The sequence below is a fragment of the Macaca fascicularis genome, chromosome 16, assembly GCF_037993035.2.
Source record: "Macaca fascicularis isolate 582-1 chromosome 16, T2T-MFA8v1.1".
In the NCBI taxonomy this organism is placed as follows: domain Eukaryota; kingdom Metazoa; phylum Chordata; class Mammalia; order Primates; family Cercopithecidae; genus Macaca; species Macaca fascicularis.
The window spans coordinates 83,774,892-83,800,123 of NC_088390.1; the positions used below are offsets into that span (position 1 = coordinate 83,774,892).

A 25,232-nucleotide genomic window follows, 5' to 3' on the forward strand; every position below is an offset into this window, starting at 1 on the left:
TTCTGTTCTCAAGTTGCCCAGCATCAGGTCCCAACCAGCATCTTTCGCAGACAGGGCTGGTCGGCTCCTCACTAGAGGGCCAGGGTTGGGAGGGAAGCCTGTTGAACCCTCCTTCCCATGCAGCCCAGGGCCCTGTGGTTAGCTCCAGAGGGGTGCAGAAAGGAACCCCCAAAGGCAGAAACCCACCCTTCTCTCTGTTCTTGTGCTTCCAGGGATAAAGGAGAGGTGGTCCTGGTTGGGGGCTACCAGTGGTGTCCAGGAGGCCCACATGAGCACTGTTTGCTGGGGCCTTTCCTTCTCTGTGCTGAGAGAGAGAGAGAAGAGATAAGAGAGAGAGAAGAGAAGAGATAAGAGAGAGAGAAGAGATGAGAGAGAGAAGAGATAAGAGAGAGAGAGAGAGTGAGTCAGGGTAGTGTCTTCTTCCAGTAACGCAGGCATCTGCACGTGTTCTCTGGGAGAAATCTCGTCACTCACTAGAGCTGTAGATCTGGAAGAAGCTCTGCCTCTCTTTCCTCCAGCGCAGTGTGTGTGTGTGTGTGTGTGTGTGTGTGTGTGTGTGTGTCCACGTGCATTATACTCTTCTACAGAGGAAATAATTCCCGTCCAAGTGCACAGGTTGGGATTTTAGCAGGCAGCAGGAGGGCTAAAGGAGCAAAGAGGAGGAAACGGGGGTGGGAGTGAGGGTGGGAACAGGAGGTGGGTGGATACGAGGAGACATGCCTTCCACACCTAGAAGGGCTGGTGGAGATGACCAGAATGCTCCGGACAGATCTTTTATCAAACTTCCAAAATTCAATCTTATTTCATGAAGCCTGGGGCCCCTGCAGAGTGGAAGACAAGGAAGGGCTTTCCTGCAGGGGGGTATGTGTGCATGTGTGTGCCTGTGTGCTGTGTGTCCCCATGTGTGTGCATGTGTGTGCCTGTGTGCCCCCATGTGTGTGCACGTGTGGTCCTGTGTGGTGTGTGCTGAGTGTGTATATGTGTGTGCCTGTGTGGTGTGTGCTGAGTGGGTATATGTGTGTGCCTGTGTGCTGTGTATGCACTTGCACACATGTACACAGATCTCATTTTCCTTTTTTCTGTCTTCCTAACCGCCAGAAAGAATTTCCGTGAACCTCTCCACCCTTCCCAAGGCTGCACATGGAGGGACTTGCGCAGGCACATGTGCGCACGCGCGCGCGCACACACACACACACACACACACACACACACGAGTCAGGGGCAAGCACTCCTGTGGATTGTACCTAGGTCTGGCAGGAAACCGGGTTCTGGGAAACTGTAGGCCCCACCTTTGGCAGAAAACCATGTTTTTGTTGCTGTTCATTCAAGGGAACATTAAGTGGGGCTGGGGACAGTTTATGTTGAGAAGAGCAAATTTTGCCTATGGCATTGGGGACATTGAGTGGCTCCTGTCCTGGGCTCTGGAGGACTTGGGAGACACGTCTGCAGCTCTGGGCATCTCTCAAGGTCACGGGTGGCCACACTCGAGGTTAGGCCCTCCTCTGTGTGAGCTGCGGTCAGCAGGAAGGCCAACCTCAGAGACGTCCCCAGAGCCCTTGGAGGCCCTGCCCCTGAGTCCTGGGCCAAGGTCAGAGAGCCGAGAAGGCTGCCGCTGAGGACTCTGGCTGGCGCCCAGCCCAGCAGCCCATCAGGCGGGCCCAGTGCAGGGGCTGATGAAGTCAGCTGGGAAATCTGTGAAATAAAGCACAGGTCCCCCAGGCTTGCCCAGAGCCCCAGCATCAGATGAGGTGCAGAGAAGGGAACTGAGCTGCCAAGTGTGAACGGGAGAGAGGAGCCCCAGGACCATGCAGGGGCCCCGACATGGCAGGTGCTTGGTCAGCGGCAGTGCTGCCCTTACTGCTGGACGTGGGAAAATCCACTGACACTTGCTGACCATAGCCAGGGTGAGCATCTGGGTGACCCTGCAGATGAGACAAAATAAGGGCTGCCTTGGGGGAGGGGCCCTTGCCGGGCCATCCTGCTGAGGCCCTGTGTTACCGTCCTGTGGCTGGCATAACAAAGGACCACAAACATCCAAAATGTCTTCCCTCGAGGTTCTGGAGCCAGAAATCCCAGACCGAGGTGTCTGAAGGTTCATTCCTCCTGGAGGTTCCGAGGGAGACTGTGTTCCATGCCTTTCTCCGAGCTCTGCGGTGGCCAGCAATCCCTGGGGTTCCTCGGCTTGCAGCTCGGCCTCCCTCCCCACCTGGCTTTCTCCCTGTGTCTCTGCTGGTGTCTCTGTCCAAAGTGCCCTCTCTATTGTCTTTTTCATTTATTTTTAGGGACAGGGTCTCACTCTGTCCTCCAGGCTGGAGTGCAGTGGCATGATCATGGCTCACTGCAGCCTCAACCTCCCAGGCTCAAGCAATCCTCCTACCTCAGCCTCCCAAGTAGCTAGGACACAGGTGCACGCCACTATGCCTGGCAAATTTTTTATTTTATTGTAGAGATGAGGGCCCAGGCTGGTCTCAAACTCCTGGGCTCAGGCAATGAACCTTTGCCTCCCAAAATGCTGGGATTAGAGAGATGAGCCACCGTGCCCGGCCTGCCTCCGTCTTATAAAGACACTGGTCATTGGATTTACGGCCCACCCTGATTCAGTATGCCCACAAATAACCCAAGTACATCTTCAGAGACCCTGTGTCCAAATAAGGTCACATTCGCAGGTACTGGGGGTCAGGACTTGAATCTGTCTTTTGGGGGAACACTATCTAACCCACCACAGGTCTCACCCACAGAATGGCCTCTCCGGCATGTGCACAGGCGGGTGAGGGGCCCAGCAGAGGGACCTGCGTGGCGAGAGGGCTTCGGTTTATTTCAGGGATTCCAGAAGGGGACTGGATGGGGTGGCTGCATGGAGCAAGGGGCTACAGCCACTGTGTCCAAGTAGTCAGCGAGTTGTCAGGTAGAAGGGGAGCATTTATTTTGAGTTCCCCCAAGATATGAAGCTGGTACCAGGTACCTGGAAGGTACTAGAGAGTAGAGCTTGACTCTTTACAGAAAGAGCTGTTTTTCTCACGATTTTCACTTTAGGATGGTGGAACAGGCTATTTCACAAAGTAGTGAGTTCCCCATGCCTGGAAGCATTCAAGCAGGGGCCATGTGGGAGTTGTTCAGGACTGTATAGAAGGGACCTCAGAGGTCCCTGCCAATACCAAGAGTCTTATTTTATAACAACTTGAATTTCAGAGTGCAGTGTTACTGGGGATATGTCTACGAGAGGGATCCCCACCATCAGGCCCTACATACTATGCATCATTTTTAGGGCAGAGGATGAGAGCAGGCTCCATTCTTTTTGGTTGCCTATGAGGACCAGGAAGCTTTGCTGCTACAGCAGCTTCCTGTGGAAACAGTGTCTCAGCCCCACAATCCATTCATCGGAGCTGCAACATCTTAATTAAACACTGTGTCAGACGGGTTCTGGGCATGTGTGTGCAGATTGTCACAAGTACATGAGAATGCACACATGCACGTTGCATGCTTGTACATACGTGAATGCACACATGCACAAGAACGCAAAGACCCGAGGCAGCTATAGTCTATGAGACAGATCCCTCTAGGCTGAAAGACTCCCCACAAGGGTCCCTAGAACAAGGCCCCAGCCTCAGCGGTCCCTCCCACTTCTGGTGGGAAGATCTCAACAGAGAAGAAGGGTCAAGAAGCACAGCTCTTGATGCTCACGGTGTACCAAGCTCTGCTTTAAGCTTGCGTCTTATTTTTTACTTATTTAGCAAATCTATAGCTCTTGTTTTGTGCCGTTCTCAGCACTTTACAAATATTGATGCATGTTTGTTTCATGACAACCCTGTGAAGTAGGTAGTGTTACCCTATTTTATAGATGAGGAAACTGAGGCATAGAGGGATGAAGGGACTTGTCCAAGGTCTGTCTCTGCCTTACATGCACGTGAATGCTCACTGATGCGGCGGGCGCTGGTTTCCCTCTGATGTGAGTCAGGCCTTGAGCTGGTCGGGGTCTGGGTCCCGCTTTGGTTGTGTTTCGCTGTGGGCAGCAAGGAAGCTTCTAGCAGCCTCATCTCTCTGGTATGGCCTAGCTTCAGGGTCTGGATTTCTCCAAATGCTCCTGCCCAGCCTGGAGCCTCCTTTCCAGCTAAGAGAGGGCTGAACGACCCCTCACTCCTGGAGGCTGCCGGAGCCCCTCCTGCCTGCATGCGGCCGCTGCCGGGTGGACAGGCCTGCTTGTGGGTTGAGGCTCCCAGCAGCTGTCAGGAGAGGAAATGCCACTGGGGTGGATCATTTCTCCTCCTGGGAAGCTTTGGGAGAAGCAGCTGAGGGGGCCAGCATCCTCCTGAGGCCGATTCCCTGCTCCCCCCAGCACAGGCATGAAGCTATCTTTGCTTGTTTGCCACAGGCAGCGGAGGGCGGTGCAATGGTGACGTCTGCTTGTTGCACTTTGCGTCCATGAGGACGTTGATCCCTGGCTGGTGCTGGGCGCTTGCCCTTCAGTCATCTTGCCCCGACCTGGCGCGGCAGGCCCGAGCACTCCTCTTTTACAAGGAAACAGGCTCAGAGGCCTTGAGTCACTCGCCCAGACTCCCCCAGCCAATGACTGGCTGAGCCAGGATTTCCATCCAGCTCTGTGAATCCAGAAGTCCAAGTTCTTCCCATCACGTCCGGGCCAGGAAAGGATTAGAGTGGTTTTCTACAAGCCGATTATTCGGATGATCTCTGCAGCTTAGCTCACTGTAGTTGCTCAATAAAAACGTGGAATGAATGGGCCTATATGTCCCCGTTGCCCTGCGTGAATCAGAGCCAATGGTTCTGGCTGATCCTCCCGTTTCCATTCCGTGGATCAGTGTCTCTCTTTGGCGTGTGTGACCTTGGAATCAGTGACTCTCTCCATCCCACCTTGAATGGTGTCTGCGCCGCAGCAGGGGAGCAGCTGGGGATTCCCAGTGCCTGTTGCTGGTGGGCTGTGCGCCAGATCCCGGCACGGTTGTGTGGGTGATTGTCAGCCACATGTGTGTGAAGGGCTGTGCATGTAGGATTTGTGCAAATGTGCCCCTCCCTGCCACCAGCCCGCAGGAGGCTGTCAAGATTCCGCCCCTGCACGTTGGCCCACACTCTCCTTGTGGCCCCGCTGCTGTGGCTGTTCCCTTGTGTCACGTGGCTGCATGCAAAGCCCCCACGTGGGTGGGGATCGTGGGCCGAATGTGCATCAGATGCCCCTGCTTCTTGGTGGGTGGAGACCCTCGACCCACGCACCGTGGCTGCCACATCTGAAAGGCCTTCTATGGTGAAGGACTTAGGCTGGACCTGAGCAACCCTCCGCGGAGGTCTTAGAAGTGCTCCTAGCTCTTCCTCCTGTAGTGAGGCTCTGAGTTTCCATCCTCAGAAGAAAACCTGGCTGGGGAAGGCATCCCTAGACCTGGACATAAACGCCAGGAGACCAGGACTCCCCTCTCGGGTGACCGATCACAGAGACTCAGGGAAAGTCACGTTTGGAGGAGGTGATGCTGCGTCTCAGCCTCATTCTTTTCTCATTCTACAGACACTGCCTGGTGCCCAGCCCATGCCACGGGGCTTCCTAAGCAGCTCTGGGCACCCTGCACCTGGCATGGCCTCCAGCCCCATCTCCCTGCCTTGGGAGACCTGGTGGGGACTCCGGGCCCAGCTCCTGTGGCTGTGGAAACTTGGTGGTTTATCCTGGTGGCTGAGGACAGGGATGTGGGGTTGGATGAGTTGAATGCAACTCCCAGTGGCTCCATGTACTGCCTGCGGGCTTTGCGCAGCTCTTTCCCACTATGTGCATCTGCTTCCTCATGGAAAAATGGGGGCCAGGGAGGAGCGACCTCGAAGGTATTCGTGGGAAACAAGCGAGGTGATAAATGTAGTGTCCTTGGTAGAGCACTGGACACAGAGTCCACCCCCACGAAGGGGGCTGCTCCTCCTCCTTCTGTGTTTCCTCTTGTTCTTATTTCTCGTCTTCTATCTTCTCCTGTTTTTACCTCCCCTCCTCTCCGCCTCTCCCCTGCCCTCCCCCTCTCCCTTCCCCTCCCCCTCGCACATGCAGGCACACTCCAGTTTGGTGCCCCAAATGCCTTTCTCCATTGTCCTTCTGAAAGTGGTTCTCTAAGTGGGAACTCAGGCCTAGAAAGGGTGGGCACCCTGCCTGGTGGGCTCTGGCAGGCCAGGCCCTGAGCAGCCTCAGGAGACACAACCCCAGGAAGAGGCTCATGCAGCCCAGCTGTCATGATGGACTATTGGTGGGAGAGGGGAAGGTGCCATGGTAGGAGAAGCTTTGGAAACATTCACTAGTGGCCTTATTTATGACTCAGGACACCTGCCAGGTCACTAGAATACAGCTAAGGAAGCTGTCGGCCAGACGTCCAGAAGTGTCAACCTGGTGACTGGACAGGCAGACGAGGTGTAGGGGGAAGGGGCTGACATTCACTCAGTGTCTGTCACATACTGAGGGCACAAAGGGCAGGACGGAGAGCTGGCCCATGCCACCTGTGGAATCTTCCAGGTGTGGGGGCAGGTGGGCAGAGGGGCAGATGGGGAAGCAAGGGGGCTTGAAGACATATGTGCTCATTAAATGTCCTTAAATCCCGAGAAGAAGAACGAGGACACATCCACACTGGCAGGGCTGAAACTATGATACATGGATTTTGGGGGTCCGCTCCTGCTGCAACAGCTACAGTGACTCCCTCTTACCTTTCTCTTCCCTCCATTCTATTGTGAAAATGTTCAAATACACAGTCAAGTTGAAAGCATTTTACAGGGAACACATTCAGCCATCACCTAGATTCTACCACTAACACCAAGTTACACCTGCTTTATCACCTCGCCATCCAGCTATCCCTCCTTCCCCTGGCCATGAATCCATCTTATTTTTACTTTTCGATGCATTTCAAAGTAATTTCGGGTCACCCTGATTATCTCTGGAATCACTGTCAGAAATTCCCTCCCCTCCCCTCTCCTTTCCTTCCCTTTTTTGAGATGGGATCTTGCTAGGTCACCCAGGCTGAAGTGCAGTGGTGCAGTCATAGCACTCTGCAGCCTCCAACTCCCGAGCTCAAGCAATCCTCCTGCCTCAGCCTCCCGAGTAGCTGGGACCGCAGGCATCCACCACCACACCCAGCTTCATTTTCAAAATTTCTCACCAACTCTCTGCTCCTTGTGTTCATCTTGGAGCTGGAACAGACGTCGCTAGTCAATCATGATGGCTGCTGGGTGCACTGGCTAACATCTATAATCCCAGCACTTTGTGAGGCTGAGGTGGGAAGATTGCTTGGGGCCAGGAGTTTGAGACCAGTTTGCGCAAATTGCAAGACCCCATCTCTACAAAAAATACAAAATGTAGCTGAGTGTGGTGACACCTGTAGGCCCAGCCCCAGCTACTCGAGAGGCTGAGGTGGGAGAATCGCTTGAGCCCAGGAACTCGAGGCTGCAGTGAGCTATGACTGCACCACTGCACTCCAGCCTGGGTGACAGAGCAGGACCCTGTCTCTAAAAACAATAAAATAAAATCAAAGTTTTAAAATGGAAACGAAAATCATGAGCACATAACTCCAGATGTATCCTCAAGATAGCAAACCCAGATGGGCACAGTGGCTCATGCCTGTAATCCTGGCACTTTGGGAGGCCAGGGTGGGTGGATCGCCTGAGGTCAGGAGTTTGAGACCAGCCTGGCCAACATGGTGAACCCCATCTCTACTAAAAATCCAAAATTAGCCGGGTGTGGTGGTGCTCACCTGTAATCCCAGCTACTTGGGTGACTGAGGCAGGAGAATCGCTTGAACCCAGGAGGTGGAGGTTGCAGTGAGCCAAGATCACACCATTGCACTCCAGCCTGGAGGAAAAAAACAAACTCCATCTCAAAAAAAAAAAAAAATGCAAACCCAGGGCCAGGTCTGTAGCCACATGGCCACCTTCCTCCCTGAGTGCGGAGGCAGCCTCAGAAAACTGCCCCACATCACATCAGTGGGCAGTTGACTGGGTCGGCCTGCCAGTTGAATCCTATTTGCTACAGCCATTCTCCATAGCAAGGGGGTATTCTAGACATACCCCCCTTCCCAGGAAAGAATAAGCCATAGCTGCCTAAGTGTTTCATGCAGTGATATGCACGTCTTTTCCCAACTCTGTGTTCAGTGATGTCCTGTTGGTAGCTTGAAATTTGCTACAGTGGGTGTATTTACACCACAGGAATTGGCAAACACTACATATCAGGCCTTACCTCCTGCTCCCCACTAGGGTAGGTTGTTAAACATGTACCTGCCTGCCACTGTTTCAGTCTTGTTTGTCTTTCATCCTTTTTTTTTTTTTTTTTTTTTTTTTTGAGATGGAGTCTTGCTCTGTCGCCCAGGCTGGAGTGCAGTGGCCGGATCTCAGCTCACTGCAAGCTCCGCCTCCCGGGTTCACGCCATTCTCCTGCCTCAGCCTCCTGAGTGGCTGGGACTACAGGCGCCCGCCACCTCGCCCGGCTAGTTTTTTTTTTGTATTTTTTAGTAGAGACGGGGTTTCACTGTGTTAGCCAGGATGGTCTCGATCTCCTGACCTCGTGATCCGCCTGTCTCGGCCTCCCAAAGTGCTGGGATTACAGGCTTGAGCCACTGTGCCCGGACTTTTTTTTTTTTTTTTTTTTTTTTGAGATGGAGTCTTGCTCTGTTGCCCAAGCTGGAATGCAGTGGTGTGATCCCGGCTCATTGCAAACTCTGCTTCCTGGAATCAAGATCTCCTGCCTCAGCCTCTCAAGTAGCTGGGATTACAGGTGCCCGCCACCACGGCCAGCTAATTTTTGTATTTTCGGTAGAGACGGGGGTTCACCACATTGGCCAGGCTGGTCTCGAACTCCTGACCTAAGGTGATCCACCCGCCTTGGCCTCCCAAAGTGCTGGGATTACAGGCGTGAGCCACCGCGCCCGGCCTCTTTCATTCTTTCTTAGTGAAAAACCTTCCTGAAAGAATGCCTACTGATTTCTGTGTCAATAGGTACCGCCTGCTGGACAGAGCCCGCCCTCCTGTTGACGGTCTTGCTCTGTCTGGGTGACCATTCTGCATGTCACTCCCTGCTGCTCAGAACTAAAGCTGTAGTGACGCCTGGGGTGGGTTGGGAAAACCTGTGGGAATCACAGTGCCTGCTGTCACGCTGTGTTCTGGATACCTGAAGCTTGGCAGGCAGGTGGGAGTGAGGGTGGGCATTGGGAAAGTGATGTGGTGCTACAGGAAGGGGACATAGGTCCTGAGACTTTAGGTCCCCAATTGGACAAAGCTGTTTTTTTTTTCTGGATAAATGTTCTGGCTTATTCATAATAGAGTGGTCAGTTGCTGGGCCTTGCACACCTTGCTGGCTCTGGAGACCCTATGCACCATGTAGACCCTGTTGGTGTCCTCCCCCCAGTGTTGGGGGACGGGCCAAGGGCCTGTCGATGTGTTGACACCTGGCCATTCACTGGCCTTGAATGTCCACATTCACCTCCTTGAAATCGATGCTCCCTATCGGAGGCTCCACCTGGATATGGGCGCAGGCCTGTACTCCAGGGGTGGCTTTCACCAATCAGGCAGAATCCCTGCCCTGCCATGCCCTTTGGGCTCTGCAACTCCAGATGTGTGCTCCAGATCTGTGGTTGCATGGATGGGACAAGCCACGGAGACTCAGACTCCGTGGTCCCTGTGACCAGAGTAGCCGTGGCCCTGTCTGGGAATGTTCCCGCCCTGTTGCTGAAGGTGAGAAATTTCTCTGTGCTGGAGAACAGCTGTGCCGAGAAGTTGGCCCATCTGGCTTGCAGGACTGCTGGAGCAAGGGAGGTCTGTTGCTGGTCTCTTCCTTCCTCCTCTGACTGGGTGCTCCTCGTCTAGGTTCCTTCCAGCAAGAGAATTCTCTAATTTATTTTGCCCCCTTATGGAGTCTCTGCTCCATGAAGCCCACCTCCTGATCCCAGCTGACCGGCTCCCACCTCCTCAAGAGGAAGGCCGGGGCGGACGAGGCTGAGACTGTGCCTTCGCAGTCTGAGCTGCTGCTGCTGTGTGTTCACAGGGCTCCTTCAGCTTTTAAAAAGGCTTCCCTTCAACACGTTCATCACACACTTGGGGCTCTCCTGGATGCCACACGAACTCAGTAAGGCCTGCGTTAGAGGCTGCCCCTGAGGCTGTGAAAATAGAAGAAGGGTCCAGAGAGAATTCCTTCATCTGGCAATCCCAGGAAGGCTTCCTAGAAGAAGCAGCCTCTGAGCTGAGACCTGAAGACAGATGGGGCCTGAGCCAGGCCAGGGAGGGTGGGAAGGGCCCGCCAGGCAGAGGGAACAGGATAGGGCAGGCACAGAGGTCTGGCACCTGGCTTGTGGGGAACTGTGAGCCCCTGGGCATGACCAAGGCGGGGAGAAGCGGTGTGGGAGGAGGCAGATGTGGCCGGCAGGAGATCGGCGGCCCCGGCCTTGCTAAGCTCTCACTCCGTCTGCAGCAGGTGACAGAAGCTGCCCAGGACAGTGAGCAGGGAAGTGACTTGGTCATCCCATCAACAGCCTGGAGTCCAGCTTGGGGGGGACCCAAGACCCTGGGGAAGGCATGAGTCAGGGGCCTGCTAGAGCCAGGAGCTGGTGGGAGATGGAAACAGTGTTGCTTATGAATTACAGACAGACACTCCCACAACTTTCTCTGACGTGATACAATCTCAAAGTGGGCCACCAAGAGGTGGGAAGGTGGCGTCTGGCTCTCCAGGCCTTGGGCCTTTTTTTTTTTTTTTTTTTTTTTGAGACAGAGTCTCACTCTGTTGCCCAGGCTGGAGTGCAGTGGTGTAATCTTGGCTCACTACCAACTCCGCCTCCTGGGTTCAAGCAATTCTCCTGCCTCAGCCTCCCAAGTAGCTGGGATTACAGGTACCTGCCACCACGCCCGGCTAATTTTTGTATTTTTAGTAGAGATGGTGTTTCACCATGTTGGCCAGGCTGGTCTCGAACTCCTGACATCAGGTGATCCGCCCACCTTGGCCTCCCAAAGTGCTGGGATTATAGGCGTGAGCCACTGTGCCCAGCTGAGCCTGTCTTCATGTTCTCCCTGGCCCTCCGTGTTTCTGTATTAGTTCACCCTTATGGCTCCCTGCTTTAAAGAGTCTCCCTTAAGACTGTCCCCAAGTGGACAGGTCCCCAGAACCAAGGAGCAGCCTTAGGAGTCCCCAGTTACAGACACTACAGAGGGTCCGTGTGACCCCCGGCCTCTGGTCTGGGCCCGGCAGCCTTGCTCCTTTGTGCTGGTCTGTCCCTCGCATAGCCTGACCAGAGCTGGCCAGGTCCCTTGGCTGGGCCGAGTCATCACGGCCGGTGACTCATGCAGAGGGAGAAAAGTGGGGGGGGGGGGATGGAGTGCGAGGGAGGACTGTGTTAATAGCAAACCCATTACATCCCCGAGGTCACTTCACAGGAGGGACAAACGGTTCAGGTTCATTTAGGTTGATCTGGCTGCCGGCTGGCTTCCAGCGACACTCAGGGTGGGGAAGATTTCATTATCCGGGGAAAGCAATACCAGATTGTCTGGAGGGGCCCAGCCAGCGCACCCCGCGCTTCCTGTCTGCCTCCCACGCAGAGCGTTCTGTTCCCAAGGCGGCAGGCCAAGAGTGCGAGCTCAGGTGCAGAGAGGGTGCGGCATGGGGCCTCTGCAGGGCATGGGGTGCGTGCATTTTTATTTTATTTTTTACTAAGTGTTAGGGTAATTTGTTAATGGGATACATTTGGTGACACAAAACCTTCTGTCAGTTCATGGCAGACTGGAATGGAGTGGAAGCATCCCATCCCTGGGGAGCCGCCACACACATTTGGCTGTGAACGTCGGTGCCTTTGCACTGGAGCCTCTTTTGAGTGCGCTGGGCAGAGCAGCGAGGTTCCTCTTCTCTCTTCTCCATCATCCCGTGGAGGTGTCAACATGTAGCCAGAGATGGTCACTGGCAGTGAGGAGAGGGGGGCAGGGAGAGGCCAGGGCTGGGGGCTTGCCAGCCCACAGTTCTACCCCTGAACACCCATGACCTCCTTGTTCAGGTCAGTGAGGCCGGGGGCAGAGACGGGCAGGGCCTCCCGATCCCGAGCATCTCCCTCCTCCCTCATACTCTGGATTTGCCCTCTGGAGAAAGCTCTGGAGCACCCAGAAGTCCTGGGGCTGCTGGTTGAGGTAGGGAGCAGAGCCCAGCTGTGCCTGGAGGCTCCCCACTTCCACTCAGCCTCCAGGGACAGTCTCAGCTGTGCAGGCCCAGGCCGCTGAGGCTGGCTCCAGAAATTTATTCACAGCCGCCACTGGATGGAAAACCTGTTATCTAAAGGGCCCGAGAGCCAGTTTTGTTCCTTCTTCCACAGGCTCCCATAGTCAGAGCATCGGGTCTTTGTTAGAGACACAGAAGAGATGATGTCCCCAGCCCTTATGGGGTTCGGTCTCCACTGTGGATACTGGTGATCTTAGTCTCCTTCTCAAAACCAAGGGCGCTGATGCCCCAAATTCCAGGCCCCCAGAAAGAGCTGCCACCCACCCACACCGCCACGTCTTCTTTCTACTTTTCTGTTCCAGGAAGAGTATAGTGGATATGTGCTCCTGTAGAAATCCATCTACAGCCTGACTGCAGATGTATTTTGCTCCCTTATTGAGGCTCTGCTCCATGAAGCTCACCTTGTTTGTTCCTCTCTCTTTCTTCCCTTCCTTTCTTCCCTCCCTCCCTTCCCTTCCCTTCCTTTTTCTTTCCTTCCTTATTCTTTCCTCTTTCTTTCCTCTCTCTCTCTCTCTCCCCCCCTTCTCTGTCTTTCCTATCTTTTCTTTCTCTCTTTTCTCTGTTTTGAACAGCTAAAGATAGAATGAGTGGCATAGGTAGGTACTGAGCTCCCTGTAACTGGAGGTGTTCAAGTGTAGGGTGGATGGGCATTTATGGGGCAGGCATTGAGGGAGGATCCCCTGGGGTTGTGGATGGCAGGATAGGCCCTGTGGAGCCTTCTGAGCGGGTGCAGAAGAGGGAGGGCATGTTCCTGCTCCCTGCCCTTCCCGGGTTGCCTGGCCGCCACTCCCAACCTCCACCCTCTTTCCTTCCACCTGCTGGGTCTTATGGGATGGACAGAGGCGTTGTTAGAACACGGAGCCACCGTCCACAGACGGCCAGCAGGGAGGAGGGCTCCCTGGGGATGATGTCGCCTCAGTCACTGTGGTGACTTTAAAAATAAATGCTTTCTTCTCTGCTTGAGTCCCTGTTGTTCCTGCTGACGTGGAACTAGGGCAGGCTGGTGACTCAGCCGTCGTCCCTGCACTGCATCGGTGGCAAGTTGCCTCCAGCCTCAGACCCCACAGAGCAGGGTGCCTCCTTGAGAAAAACAGTAGGGAGGCCAGGACACCAAGGCCCCAGGGACAGCCTGTTTCTCTTGGCTGGCACATGTTCTAGCCAAGCCTCCTGGCACCCTGGGGGTGAGGAGGTACCAGCTGTGTGCCTTAGTCACTGGCTGCTTTGAGGCTGGGTCAGTGCCAGGCTGGCCACTCCTTCTTGTCCCCGAGTGTGACTTTGCAGAGCTCCCGGAAGGGTCAGAGGGTTTTTTTCCATCACTGGTGTCCATGGGATACTGTGTCCCCATCTCATTTCTGTACTCCATTCTCAGACAGTGCTAGGAAGTTGGAGACTTGAGCCATTTCAAGACCGTCTTGTGGGGCTGGAGTAGGAACAGGAGTAGGAGTAACCCTCTGGTCACGGGACTGTGTGAAGAGAGAATGATCAGGAAGAAGACATGAGCCATCATGTCTGGGTTATACCTCAGCAGAGCCACTGGTGGACTCCCAGGCATCTGAATTTGCTAATCGAAAAGCTCGCCGGATATGCAAATAAACAAACACTGTTCAGGAGGCACAGCCAGGGTTCTGATGGTGAGGGATCATCTTGGAGGGGTCATAATTCCCACCCAGTCCTTCAGTCCTTCTGTCCTCTGTGTGTGCAGCCCCTGACCACCACCCCCCCCGCCCCCACCACTTGCTCCCAGGGTTCCATCAGGTTGGATATTATTGCAGTAAAATGTAGCAACAGGAGGTCCAGGCAGTGCTGCACTCTCTGGTCCTATCATCAGAGCCAGCAGGCAGCAGGGCTGGGGAACTCCAAGCTGATTCAGTCCCAAGTGCTGGAGTGGGTAGCTCGGATGAGGTGGGGGTGGGGACCCGGGAGCCATGGAGCAGACTGTTTGCTGTGCTGAAGGCCAGGAGCCTCCTTGGGAGAGCATGAATTTAGAACACTAATACTTTGTTTAAAAAGTCCCCTGCCTTGGAGATAAGAGCTCAGGCCGCTGTGGTCAGGTTTTGCTGTAAATGTTCTGCACAAAGCAGGCTGGGGGGATCACTGGGAAGTCTGGGGAACAGATTGGTCATGTGCTTCTTTGAGTGAAACCTTATGGTTGCATTGAATCGGCCAGCCAGAGGGTGTGATGGGTTGTGGTAGCCGCATACCGGGTCACAGTCAGGCTGAATGGGGAAATTCAAACTCAGGTAGCCTGAAAGAGACTTAGTGGTCCACAGCCTGGTAGCTGCTCCCAGTACAGCTGATGTAAAGGGAGAAGGGGTTCCAGGGGCTTGGCCTTGGTGGAAACCACGCACTGTCCATGATCCTGGGCACGTCGAGGCTGGAGCAGGTCTGCCTGGTGGCTGGCAGAACGCACATGAAGAGTCCATGTGTGTTCTGAACGTCTCCTCTGCCCCTTTGGGTTCATGCCCCATCAGGAGTCTCCTGACTCTGCCATTCTGCAAAGAAAACTGTACTTTGTCACTGCACAGGAGTGAACAGGTGTGTGTGGAGTCCCTAAAGCCACTGTCTCAAGGGGTCTCACGGGACACTGAGAGAGTTGCTGTGATGTTTAAGACTAAAGTGACAGCTGGGCGCGGTGGCTCACGTCTGTAATCCCAGCACTTTGGGAGGCCGAGGAGGATAGATCACTTGAGGCCAGGAGTTCGAGACTACCCTGGCCAACACTGTGAAACCCTATCTCTACTAAAAAACAAAAATTAGCCAGGCATGGTAGTTGGTGCCTGTAATCCCAGCTACTCGGGAGGCTGAGGCAGGAGAATTGCTCCAACACAGGAGATGGAGGTTGCAGTGAGCCGAGATCACTCCACTGCACTCCAGCCTGGGCAACAGAGTGAGACCGTCTAAAATAATAATAATAATAATAATAATAATAATAATAATAATAATAAATAAAAGCAAGGACTTGAACAAATATTTACACACTCATGTTTGTAGCAGCTTTATTCTCAATTGCTCAAATGTGGAAGCAATGGAGGTACAAAGTGTGTGTACACACAGTGGAATATCATTCAGCCTTCAGAAAGAATGGAATTCTGTCACATACTACATGTGAACCTTGAATAATGAACCTTGAAGACCTCGTGCTCAGTAAGCCTGTCTCACAAGGACAAATGTTGTGTGATTTCACTTACATGAAGTCAAATTCATAGAGAAACTGGAATGGTGGTTGCCAGCAGCCAGGGGAAGAAGGAAGGATGGGGAGTTACTGTTTAATGGGGACACAGTTTCAGTTTGGGAAGTTGGAGAAAGTTTTGGAGGTGGATGGTGTTGATGGATGTACAATGTGAATGGACTTAATGTCACTGGACGTGTAAACTTAAACATGGTTAAAATGGTAAATATTTTGTTGTTGTTGTTTTTTAGACAGAGTCTTGCCCTGTCACCTAGGCTGGAGTGCAGTGACGTGATCTTGGCTCAGTGCAACCTCCGCCTCCTGGGTTCAAGCGATTCTCGTGCCTCAGCCTCCCAGATAGCTGGGATTATAGGCGTTTGCCACCACGCCTGGCTGATTTTTGGAGAGACGGGGTTTTAGCAGAGACTGGGTTTTACCATGTTGGCCAGGCTAGTCTCGAACTCCTGACCTCAGGTGATCCTCCCACCTCAGCCTTCCAAAGTGCTGGGTTTACAGGTGTGAGCCATGATGACTGGCCTAAAATGGTAAATTTTATATTACATATATTTTATCATAGTAAAAATGCATTGCTCTATTAGAAAAACATATTGCTTTATTAGAAAAATGACAGATTTATACAATATGAATTAAATTACAAGTTATGAAGAAAAATTAAGCAAAAAATTAAAAAATTACTTATAAGTGATTATATTTAAAACAAAAGATAGGCCGGGCGCGGTGGCTCAAGCCTGTAATCCCAGCACTTTGGGAGGCCGAGGCGGGCGGATCACAAGGTCAGGAGATCGAGACCACAGTGAAACCCCGTCTCTACTAAAAATACAAAAAATTAGCCGGGCGCGGTGGCGGGCGCCTGTAGTCCCAGCTACTCAGGAGGCTGAGGCAGGAGAATGGCGGGAACCCGGGAGGCGGAGCTTGCAGTGAGCCGAGATCGCGCCACTGCACTCCAGCCTGGGCAACAGCGTGAGACTCCGTCTCAAAAAAAAAAAAAAAAAAAAAAAAAACAAAAGATAATAAATACACACCTTTCATCACCTCTTAGGTTTTTTGCAACATTTAACTATTGTCTGTCCTGTTGCAGTTATGTTCTTGAGGCTGTATTTGTATGATGGAAGCACTATATTGGTGGTAACTAAATATCTCTTCCCAGTCTCACCTCCAATGATGTTATACAAATAACTTGAAATTGGCCGGCTGGGCACGATGGCTCATGCCTGTAATCCCAGCACTTTGGGAGGCCAAGGCAGGCAGATCACCTGAGGTCAGGAGTTCGAACCCAACCTGGCCAACATGGTGAATCCCCATCTCTACTAAAAATACAAAAATTAGCCAGGAGTGGTGGCAGGTGCCTGTTGTCCCAGCTACTTGGGAGGCTGAGGCAGGAGAATCACTTGAACCTGGGAGGCGGAGTTTGCAGTGAACCGAGATTGCCCGACTGCACTCCAGACTGGGTGACAGAGCAAGACTCTGTATCAAAAAAAAAAAAAAAAGAAAAGAAAAGAAAAGAAAAGAAAAGTAAGAAATTGGCCAAGGCAGAAATACTGACATCGCAGGAATAGGCAAGTGCTACAAATCGGGAAATTGAAATCGAGTGTTGTTGCTTTTGCAGGTCCCAGGTGGCCAGTTGTTGACTGTTAGCTGGCACCCCCCTGGAGGAGGGAGGCTTAGACTGATTTGCAGATAGACTGGAGGTAGAAACGCACCATGGTTTGGATACTGAGGGTGAGGGAAAGAGAGGAGTCAACAATGGTGCCCAGAGACTTCGCTTGACCAACTAGGTGGGTGGTAGTGCCGTTTCCTAAGATGAGGGGCTGTGGGAACTTGAGGGGCTGTGGAAGGCCCTGCCACTGATGGACCCAGGGCTCGGCAGCTCAGGGAGGCCTACTTTGTGTCAGGCCACACAGAGACAAGACCGTCTGGGCCCTGCCCTTGGGAAGTCTCCGTCTGTGAGGACACAGCCCGCCACCTAATGGGGTGTCCCGTCTGGAGCCTTGTTGTTGCTGGGAGAGAGCCCCCCACCTTCCTCCGCTCCCCGAGCCCCTTTTGCTTCATCGCTTCCCTGCCAGCGGAGCTTCTCCATGGAGGCTGTGCCTGGAGGGCGGTCACAGATATGGATGTGTGCGCCAAACGCTGCTTCCTCGTGGATTTCCTCCCCACTCCGTTCCCACGCTTTGCAAGCTTTATTTCTCCGGGGCCTGACCCGTGGGGTTTCTCTCCAGACCTGCTCCTTCCCGTTTCCAGAAAGGCCCGCAGGGGCTTCCTATGGCTCTCTTGCCTGTCCCCATCCCCCTTCCCTCGGGACAGTGACTTGCCGGACGGGTGGGCTACCCACAGGAGGTTTGTGATTGCTTAGACGTCTTTGCTGTATGAAGCTTTGACCTCAAGGCATGATGCAGATGGGAACTAAGGCATGAGTTTCTCCTGGCCGCTGTAACAACTGTCAAAACGGGGTGGCTTATGGCAACGGGAACGTGTCCTCTCACAGTTCTGGAGGCCAGAAGTCTGAAATCAAGGTGTCAGCAGGGCCAGCGTCCTCTGAAGGCTCCAGGGGAAAACTTTTCCCTGCCTCTTCCAGCTTCCGATGGCCCCAGGTGTTCCTTGGCCTGCGGCTGCATCACTCCAGTCTCCGCCTCTGTCTTCACAAGGCCTTTTTCTGTGTCTGTACTTTCTTTTCTGTCTCTTAGAAGGACATAGCATTGAATTTACGGCCCACCTTAATCCAGGATGATCTTATTTTGAGATCCTTGCCTAAATTCTTTCTGCAGAAACCCTTAAACAGAATCAGGTCAAATTTGAGGTTCCAGGTGGGTAGATCTTTGTTTTGGGGGATTCATCATTCAGCCCACTATAGGTCTGTTTGTGCACTGAAGACGCGGGCGGTCCCTTTGGCCAGGGCTGCAGTCGGTCTTGCCTTCTCTTGTGACCTTGGAAGAATGCACCTTGCTGGATGCATAGGCCTTTACAGTTCTTTTGTTCTTGCCAAATTTCAGCTCAGTTTCCTCTCTGCTGCCGACGTGCATCCTCTCTGCCCAGTGCCCCTTCTGGGACTGTGTGTCTAGGCCCCGAGGCCCTAGGAAAGAGGGGTGGGGGCCTCCTCACTACCCTGTAGCAATCAGGCCTCATTAAAATCCTGGAGCCTCAGACTGGACCCAGCCCTTAGCTATGATCAAAGGACAGCCCGGGATATGATTAAAGGGCTAGAGAAAGATGATTTAAGCTGAGAAAGAGAAGGCCAAGGAGCAACTGGATTGTCCTCGAATTTGGAAAAGGTAATTATGACTTGAAGGGTGGTGCCCAGCTGTTTCCCATCTCCTCTGAGGACAGGGAAAAAAAAGGAAATAAATGATGTACAATTAGAGCAGTTGGTTAGATATGAGGGTGAACTTCCTGGCTGGGAGTGTGGCCAAGCCTCGATTTGGGTTTCCTGACAGAGCTTGGGGAACCTCTTTACCTGGAGGTTTCTAGGCCTGGTCATGTGGCTCTGAGTGATTACATTGAAGGGGCAGCGGCTGCGGCTGGGGCTGGGGCTGGAGCCGGTGGGCTCTGAGCACAGTCATGCAGGCACCGGCACTTTCTGGCTGCCCTCCTGCCATTGTCCCTTGGGTTCCCATTTTGGTGAGGCGTGCACCCTGGCGGGGCTCCCCAGGGAACTAAATATGTTTGCTGCACTGTGCGTGGAGACGGAGAATGTACAATTGGCTGACCATGTGCTAATCTGGTGGAACTCCATGCCAGCCCTGGGAGAGAACAATTGCATGGGTGTGTCCACACTCACTAGGTGCTTTTTAGAAAAACACGAGAGAATAATGCTGTGGCTTAGGATGGCTGTTGTGCCGGACCTGGCATCTTCCCAGGGGGCTGTGTTGTTGGACTGAGTTTCTTAGGTACTGGACCCCCAAATCCCCAAATGCGGCGTGGACAGATGACCCAGTAGGGGCTGGACTATCCGATAGGCCCAGGTGCTGGAGTTCTGACAAGAAATACCCTGGCCTGGCATGGAAGATACGGGGTGCTATTAATGGCAGCAATGGCTCCATTTCTGAAACCCGGGCTCCCAGGCAGACGAGGGTGTGCACGCATCTGAAATGTCTGTGGTTTTGCAATTCCCATGTCCACAAACTCACTTGGTTGAAAATAGTTCAAAATATCCAAAGCATGAGGGAGGGAGTGACTGCTTTTCTTAAAAAGGAAGGACTTGATTTCATCTACTTAAAAAGCCACCCAAACCTAGAACATTTTCTGCAAGAGAACCCCCCCCCTCGCGCCCCACCTCTCCAGAATGGCTGGGGAGTCTCAGCACTCCTGCACATTTGGGATATTTCAGAGTGGGTGGGGAGGTGCAAGCGCGCAGCGAGCGACCCTAGACCCAGGATGAGCTCTCAGGCACTCTGAGGCCACACACTCAAGGGACTGGAGCGCAGTTGTAGCATTTGCGCCTGCTGCTGCGGGGTGGTGGTGGTGGTCTGTGCTGTGAATTCTCACATGGCCCCTGACTCTGGGCAGAGGCCGAGGGTCTAAGGTCCGGGGTGGCAGGAAGAGCATGCAGAAGAGGGTTTCTGGCTTTCCAAGGCGAGTGGAAGAAGCGCCTCTCTCTGTTGTAGGTGACACACCTGGAGGGCCCTTCTTGAGGATGAGAGCCTGTTGCTTCTCAAGTTCTGTGTCTAACCCAGGTCCCCAGGTCTACCCCAGCCACTCGGCCCTGCCTGCCTTGTGGGTAATACAGTTTAATGGTAGAGACGCTGGCCTGGAGGGAAGGCTAGGCTTCAGGTTAGGGCCCAGACGGGAGGGAGAAGCCCCCGGGGCAGCTCCCTTTCTGCTCACTCACTGCCTAGCTCCTTCCTTCACACCTTCGGAAACCTCTGCTCCTGACTAGGTCTACTTCCTGCTCTCAGGAGGCCCTTATTGTGGAGGGAGGCGGCGCCTGTCCCTGGCTTCTCTGACAGCCGTGTTCCATCCCCGCCCTGTGCCCCTTCTCCCGGACAGTGCCTTCTCCAGGGCCCACCCACGAGGGTGCAGCAGTGGCCCCCGGGGTGGTGGTCGTGGTGGGGGTGTTAGCTGCAGGGGTGCCCTCGGTGGGTGCGAGTTGGTGGCCTCTCGCTGGTGCCATGGGACTCGCGTGTTCGCCCTGAGCCCCTGGGCTCTTGAGCCCACAGGCTGGGATCCTGCCTGCCAGCCGCGTGCGCCGCCGCTTAACCCTTGCAGGCGCAGCGGCGGCGGCGGCGGTGACAGCGAACTTTGTTTGGCTGCCCAAATACAGCCTCCTGCAGAAGGACCCTGCGCCCGGGGAAGGGGAGGAATCTCTTCCCCTCTGGGCGCCCGCCCCCCTCGCCACAGCCCGGCCTCCACATCCGCCCACATCTGGCCACAGCGGGGCGCCTGGGGGGAGGGGCCGAGGCTGCGTCTCTCGCCGTCCCCTGGGCGCGGGCCAGGCGGGGAGAAGGGGGGCGCTCCGGTCGTGTGCCCAGGACTGTCCCCCAGCGGCTGCTCGGGCCCCAGTCCCCCAGGCCCGGCCTTGACAGGCGGGCGGAGCAGCCAGTGCGAGACTGGGAGGCCGGCGCGGGTGCGGGAACCTGATCCGCCCGGGAGGCGGGGGCGGGGCGGGGGCGCAGAGCGCGGGGAGGGGCCGGCGCCCGCCTTCCTCCCCCATTCATTCAGCCGAGCCTGGGGGCCAAGGGGCTCCTCCGGCAGCGAGCTCTGCACTGCAGGAGCGCGGGCGCGGCGCCCCAGCCAGCGCGCAGGGCCCGGGCCCCGCTGGGGGCGCTTCCTCGCAGCTGCCCTCTGCGCGACCCGTTGCCCACCAGCCACCATGTCGGACCCTGCAGTCAACGCGCAGCTGGACGGGATCATTTCGGACTTCGAAGGTGGGTGCTGGGCTGGCTGCTGCGGCCGCGAGAGTGCTGGAGAGGACCCTACGGGTGGGCCTGGCGCGGGACGGAGGTGCGCCGAGGGCAGGAGCGACCCCCAATCCAGGCGCCCTCCTGTCGAGAGCGCCGCTCGCCCCTGGCCCTGTACCCGCGTCGCCTACGTGGGGGACCCTGTTGGGGGACCCGCGGGGACCCCGCGCGCCCTCACAGGACCCTGCGCTCGTTCTGCGCACTGCCGCCTGGGTTTCCTTCCTTTTATTGTTGTTTGTGTTTGCCGAGCGACAGCAACCTCCTCGAGGGCTCGCGGGGCTGCCTCAGAACTCTCCAGGGCGCACAGTTTCACTCTGGGAAATCCATCGGCCCCCTCCCTTCGACTCTCCCCGGCGGCTCTCGGGCCCCGCTTGGACCCGGCAACAGGATAGGGAGGTCGTTCCTCACCTCCGACCGAGTGGACAGCCGCGTCCTGCTCGGGCGGACAGCCCTCCCCTCCCCCACGCCGCCAGTTTTGGGGCCGCCAATTTGTGCAGCCCGTGGGCCGGGAGCACCGAACGGACACAGTGGCAGGTCCAGAGTGGGATGTCCCATGGCCCATTTCCAGGCCTGGGGGACATCCTCATCCGCCTCCCACAATCGGGCTGTGGGGGGCAGAAGGGGCCTGCGTGCGGGCAGAGAGCGCATTTTGGCTCTCTCCTGTCTTCGGGGTTTACAAAGTATGTTGGGACTTGCGGGGCTGCTCCGTCCAAGCCCGGGTCTGGCGTCCGCGTCCCTGAGCCTGTGAGTGAGTGCGTGCGCTTTCCTGCGTCCTCGTGACTCCCGGTGCTGGGGCTCTGCGTCCTGCGTCCGCGGGAGTAAATACGGCAGGCAGAGGGGAAGCTCACACAATGGTCTCCAGCGCTCTGGGGCAGGGCTTCTGAGGGGCGGGCCTGCCTTTGCCAGGACCTGGAGCCCCCGCCCCTCTGAGGGGCTCCTACGCCGACTTGGGCAGAGCCCTCTGGTGGGCCGGGAGGGAGAAAGTCTGTTGAAATGAGCAACTGTCCAGGTGTCAGGCCAAGCTGGGACGTGACCAGCCTGAGGTCCTCACCGCTCCATGGCCAGAACCAGGGCTGGCATCTGGGTGTCCTGAGCCCAGCTGCCCACACGGCCCACCTGGGGTCAGCCCCATCTGGGTGGGGGAGGCGGGGCCTCCTGGGGGACCAGAACCTTGGCTGGATGCCAAGCAGAGTGCCAGTGGCTGTTCTTCAGGGCTGGGCCTGAGGAGGGTGTGGGGCGGCGAAGGACGGGAGGGGGTTGTGATCCAGTGGCCGCTTGCGCTGTGCAGAGTGTGAGCTGGAGACATCATACCGACTTTGTCAGCTTAGTGGTGGAAGCACTTTTTCAGGCTCTAGCCCTTTGCATCCATGCTTCCCAGAGGGAGGGGAGGTCTGGGTCCGCAGAGCTGGGAGGGTTTGCTGTTCCCGCCTCCCCTCCACCGCCACACCCCCTCATCTGGACATCTTTGGGCACATGCTCATACCGGGGGGTCTCTCTAGGTCCACTGTGTTCCGTTGAGCCTCCTGCAGGCCCCGAGTGTATGTGGCCTCCCTGCCCCTGCCTCTTTGCAACTCTTCCCTGCAATCGCTCCTCCAGGGGCCTCCCTTGTCCCAAATGTCCAAGTGGCACGACTTAGCCGGTCTGACCACTTTCCAGTGAGCCCTTATGGAGAGAGGGCCTGTGTTCTGCGGGCCTCTCCCCCTGCCCGCGGGATCGAGGTCTCTGCTCTCAGTTCCTAACCGGAAGTGCTGGGTCTCTGATGGGATTTCTGGGGAAGAACTCTCGGGGCTCAATGGGAGCCCTGTGGCGGGAGGGGAGGCCAGGGTTTGGGGTTGTGTTGGTTGTACAGCTGTCACCATTTGTACCACGAAAGTTGTTAGTGCCCCTGCCTCCAGTCTCTGGGTATAACTCCACCCTCGCCCCCATGCACCTCCATCTGGAGCTGCTTCTGCGGCTGCCTCCCAAGCCAGTTTTGTGACCCTGTAATTTAGTCCGAGACAATGGGCTCATTGAGACCATCCTGGTGCAGCAGTTGACAATCCTTTGGCTCTGGGGGAAGGTTTCTCAGTCTCTGGGGGTGGGGCCTTGATCTGCTGGTTCCCTGTGTGTGTCAGTCTCCCCCTTGTGTACCCTGAATGGTTTTGCTGGGAATTCTGGTCTTAGAGCCATCAGGTGGCCCAAGTGGATGGGTGTGAGAGAGTGTGTGTGTGTGCATGAGTGTGCGTGTGCTTGGGGGCTGACCTGGGGTATGGAAAGTTGACCCTCCCTGGTGCCCAAGGAACCTGGAGTATAGTTGGGGGGTGGGGGTGTGTATACAGGAGATGGACAACCTTGGGTGGACAGATGGACATGGGGAAGGTATGATTGCAGGAGGTGGAGGAGAGAGTATGATTCAGCCCAGCCAGGGGGTGATACAAACAGGCAGCTTCCAAATCAGGGTGGAGAGAGGTCGCCACTAGCTAGCAGGGGAGAAGTCAGTATGGAGGAGGCGGACCTTGAGGGAGAGTAGGAATTGGGTTTTGAGAGGAAGGAGAGCCTTCTGGCCAGCAGCAGCTGGTAGCAGTGGGGGAGGCCGGAATGAGCTGGCTGGAGAGGGGGCTGGGGCATAAGGAGGGGCCTGCCTGTGAAGATCAGATGGGCCAGGCTGCGGAGGGCCAGGCATGCCCGCTGGGAGTGCAGCTGGTCCACGGAAGCATCTGGAGTAGCCGGGAATGGGCGCAGGAGCCGTGCATCGGGAGCACAGGTCTCTTTCCCGGGGCAGCTCACCTGGTGTCTTGGTTCCTGCAAGGTAGGCTGAAAGGGTGGGGAGGAAACTGCCAGCTCCTCGCAGCACTGGGATGGTGGCCCCACGGTTCCTGAGGCCAACGGATGTGGGTACCTGTCACCATGTGGGTTGCTGAGGGGTGGAGACTCCAGGGGCCACCCCCAAAGCAGGACGAGCTCTGAGCCATGGCATCTCTGGGAGCAGTTTTCCAATTGAGCAGACGTTTAGGCCTGGAATCCTGTAGGAGGTTTAGAACTAGTGGCAGTATGCAGGGTAGAGGGCAAGTGACCTGGCATGGGGAAAGGGGTAGGTGCCCAGGCTGGCACAGCACACCCCCAAGGAGCAGGTAGACGGGAAGCCGTCCGTGGGCCTGTGTGTGTGCTGGGAGTTAAAATTCTGCCCATGTCCCATGTCCTGGGCACATCTAGCCCCTCCCTGGGGAGCACCTTTCTCTTCACCTTTTCCTTCCCTGCCTGTCCCCTTTGCCCAGGGCCTTCCCCATCCCTCCCGTCTTGGGGACAGAGGGCACCATGGCGTTATGCTCCCTCGCCCATGAGTTGCACGGGGATTCAGTCCTTCTGCTGTCCTAGCGGCGTCCGTCAGGCTCAGCGTTCCCAGGAATGGAGAGGGTGTCAGTGTCTTCCATGGACTCAAACTTCCCGCATCCCGCCTTTGCTCCTGCTTCAGGACAGGTCTCCGGGCTTCGAGGTCTTAGGGCTCTGTGAAGGCCCCTATGTAGCAGCAAGGAGAATGTTTTGTATTTTGCCGATGAGATTTTTAGAGTCTTATTTTCCACTTTTCCACTGTACAAATGGGCCTCCAGACGACTGCAGCACCCGCCACTGCCCGTAATAGGGTGACAAGAGGGATGACCCTTTCCTCTTTCTCCCTTCTGGTTGGTGGAGGCGCGGGGCGGGCGGACCGCATGCGCTTTCGTGAATTCAGGCCAAGTCTGTTATCGCAAACACGATTACAACTTGGGTCTTTGTGTAACAAAAGCCTTTCCAAGTGCCAGCTGTTGGCCTGCATTGCTCAGCGGTGTTTGCTGTAACCAGATTTGCACACTGAGAAAAAATCCAAAAGTCCTTGATGTTTGTTGAAACAATCTGGCCCAGGACCCACGTGCTGAGATCCCAGAGCTGTGTGGCATCCGAGCTTCTCCCGAGTCCCCACTGTCGCCCA

General features: G+C 55.4%; 1 protein-coding gene across 6 annotated transcripts in view; it reads left to right on the top strand.

Annotated features, from left to right (window-relative positions):
- Positions 1-25,232, top strand: part of SEPTIN9 (septin 9) — a 215,261-nt gene that overhangs the window by 67,057 nt on the left and 122,972 nt on the right. Inside the window, exon 1 of one of the 6 annotated variants that reach the window (XM_065532050.2) lies at positions 21,038-21,253. The exons of 4 other annotated variants lie outside the window; for them this stretch is intronic. In XM_065532050.2, the coding sequence (XP_065388122.1) occupies positions 21,199-21,253 (55 nt within the window). In that variant the 5' untranslated portion in view covers positions 21,038-21,198. Of the gene's footprint in view, positions 1-21,037; positions 21,254-21,893; positions 24,075-25,232 lie in introns of those variants that run through there. One more of the 6 variants, XM_065532051.2, reaches the window with a different exon arrangement.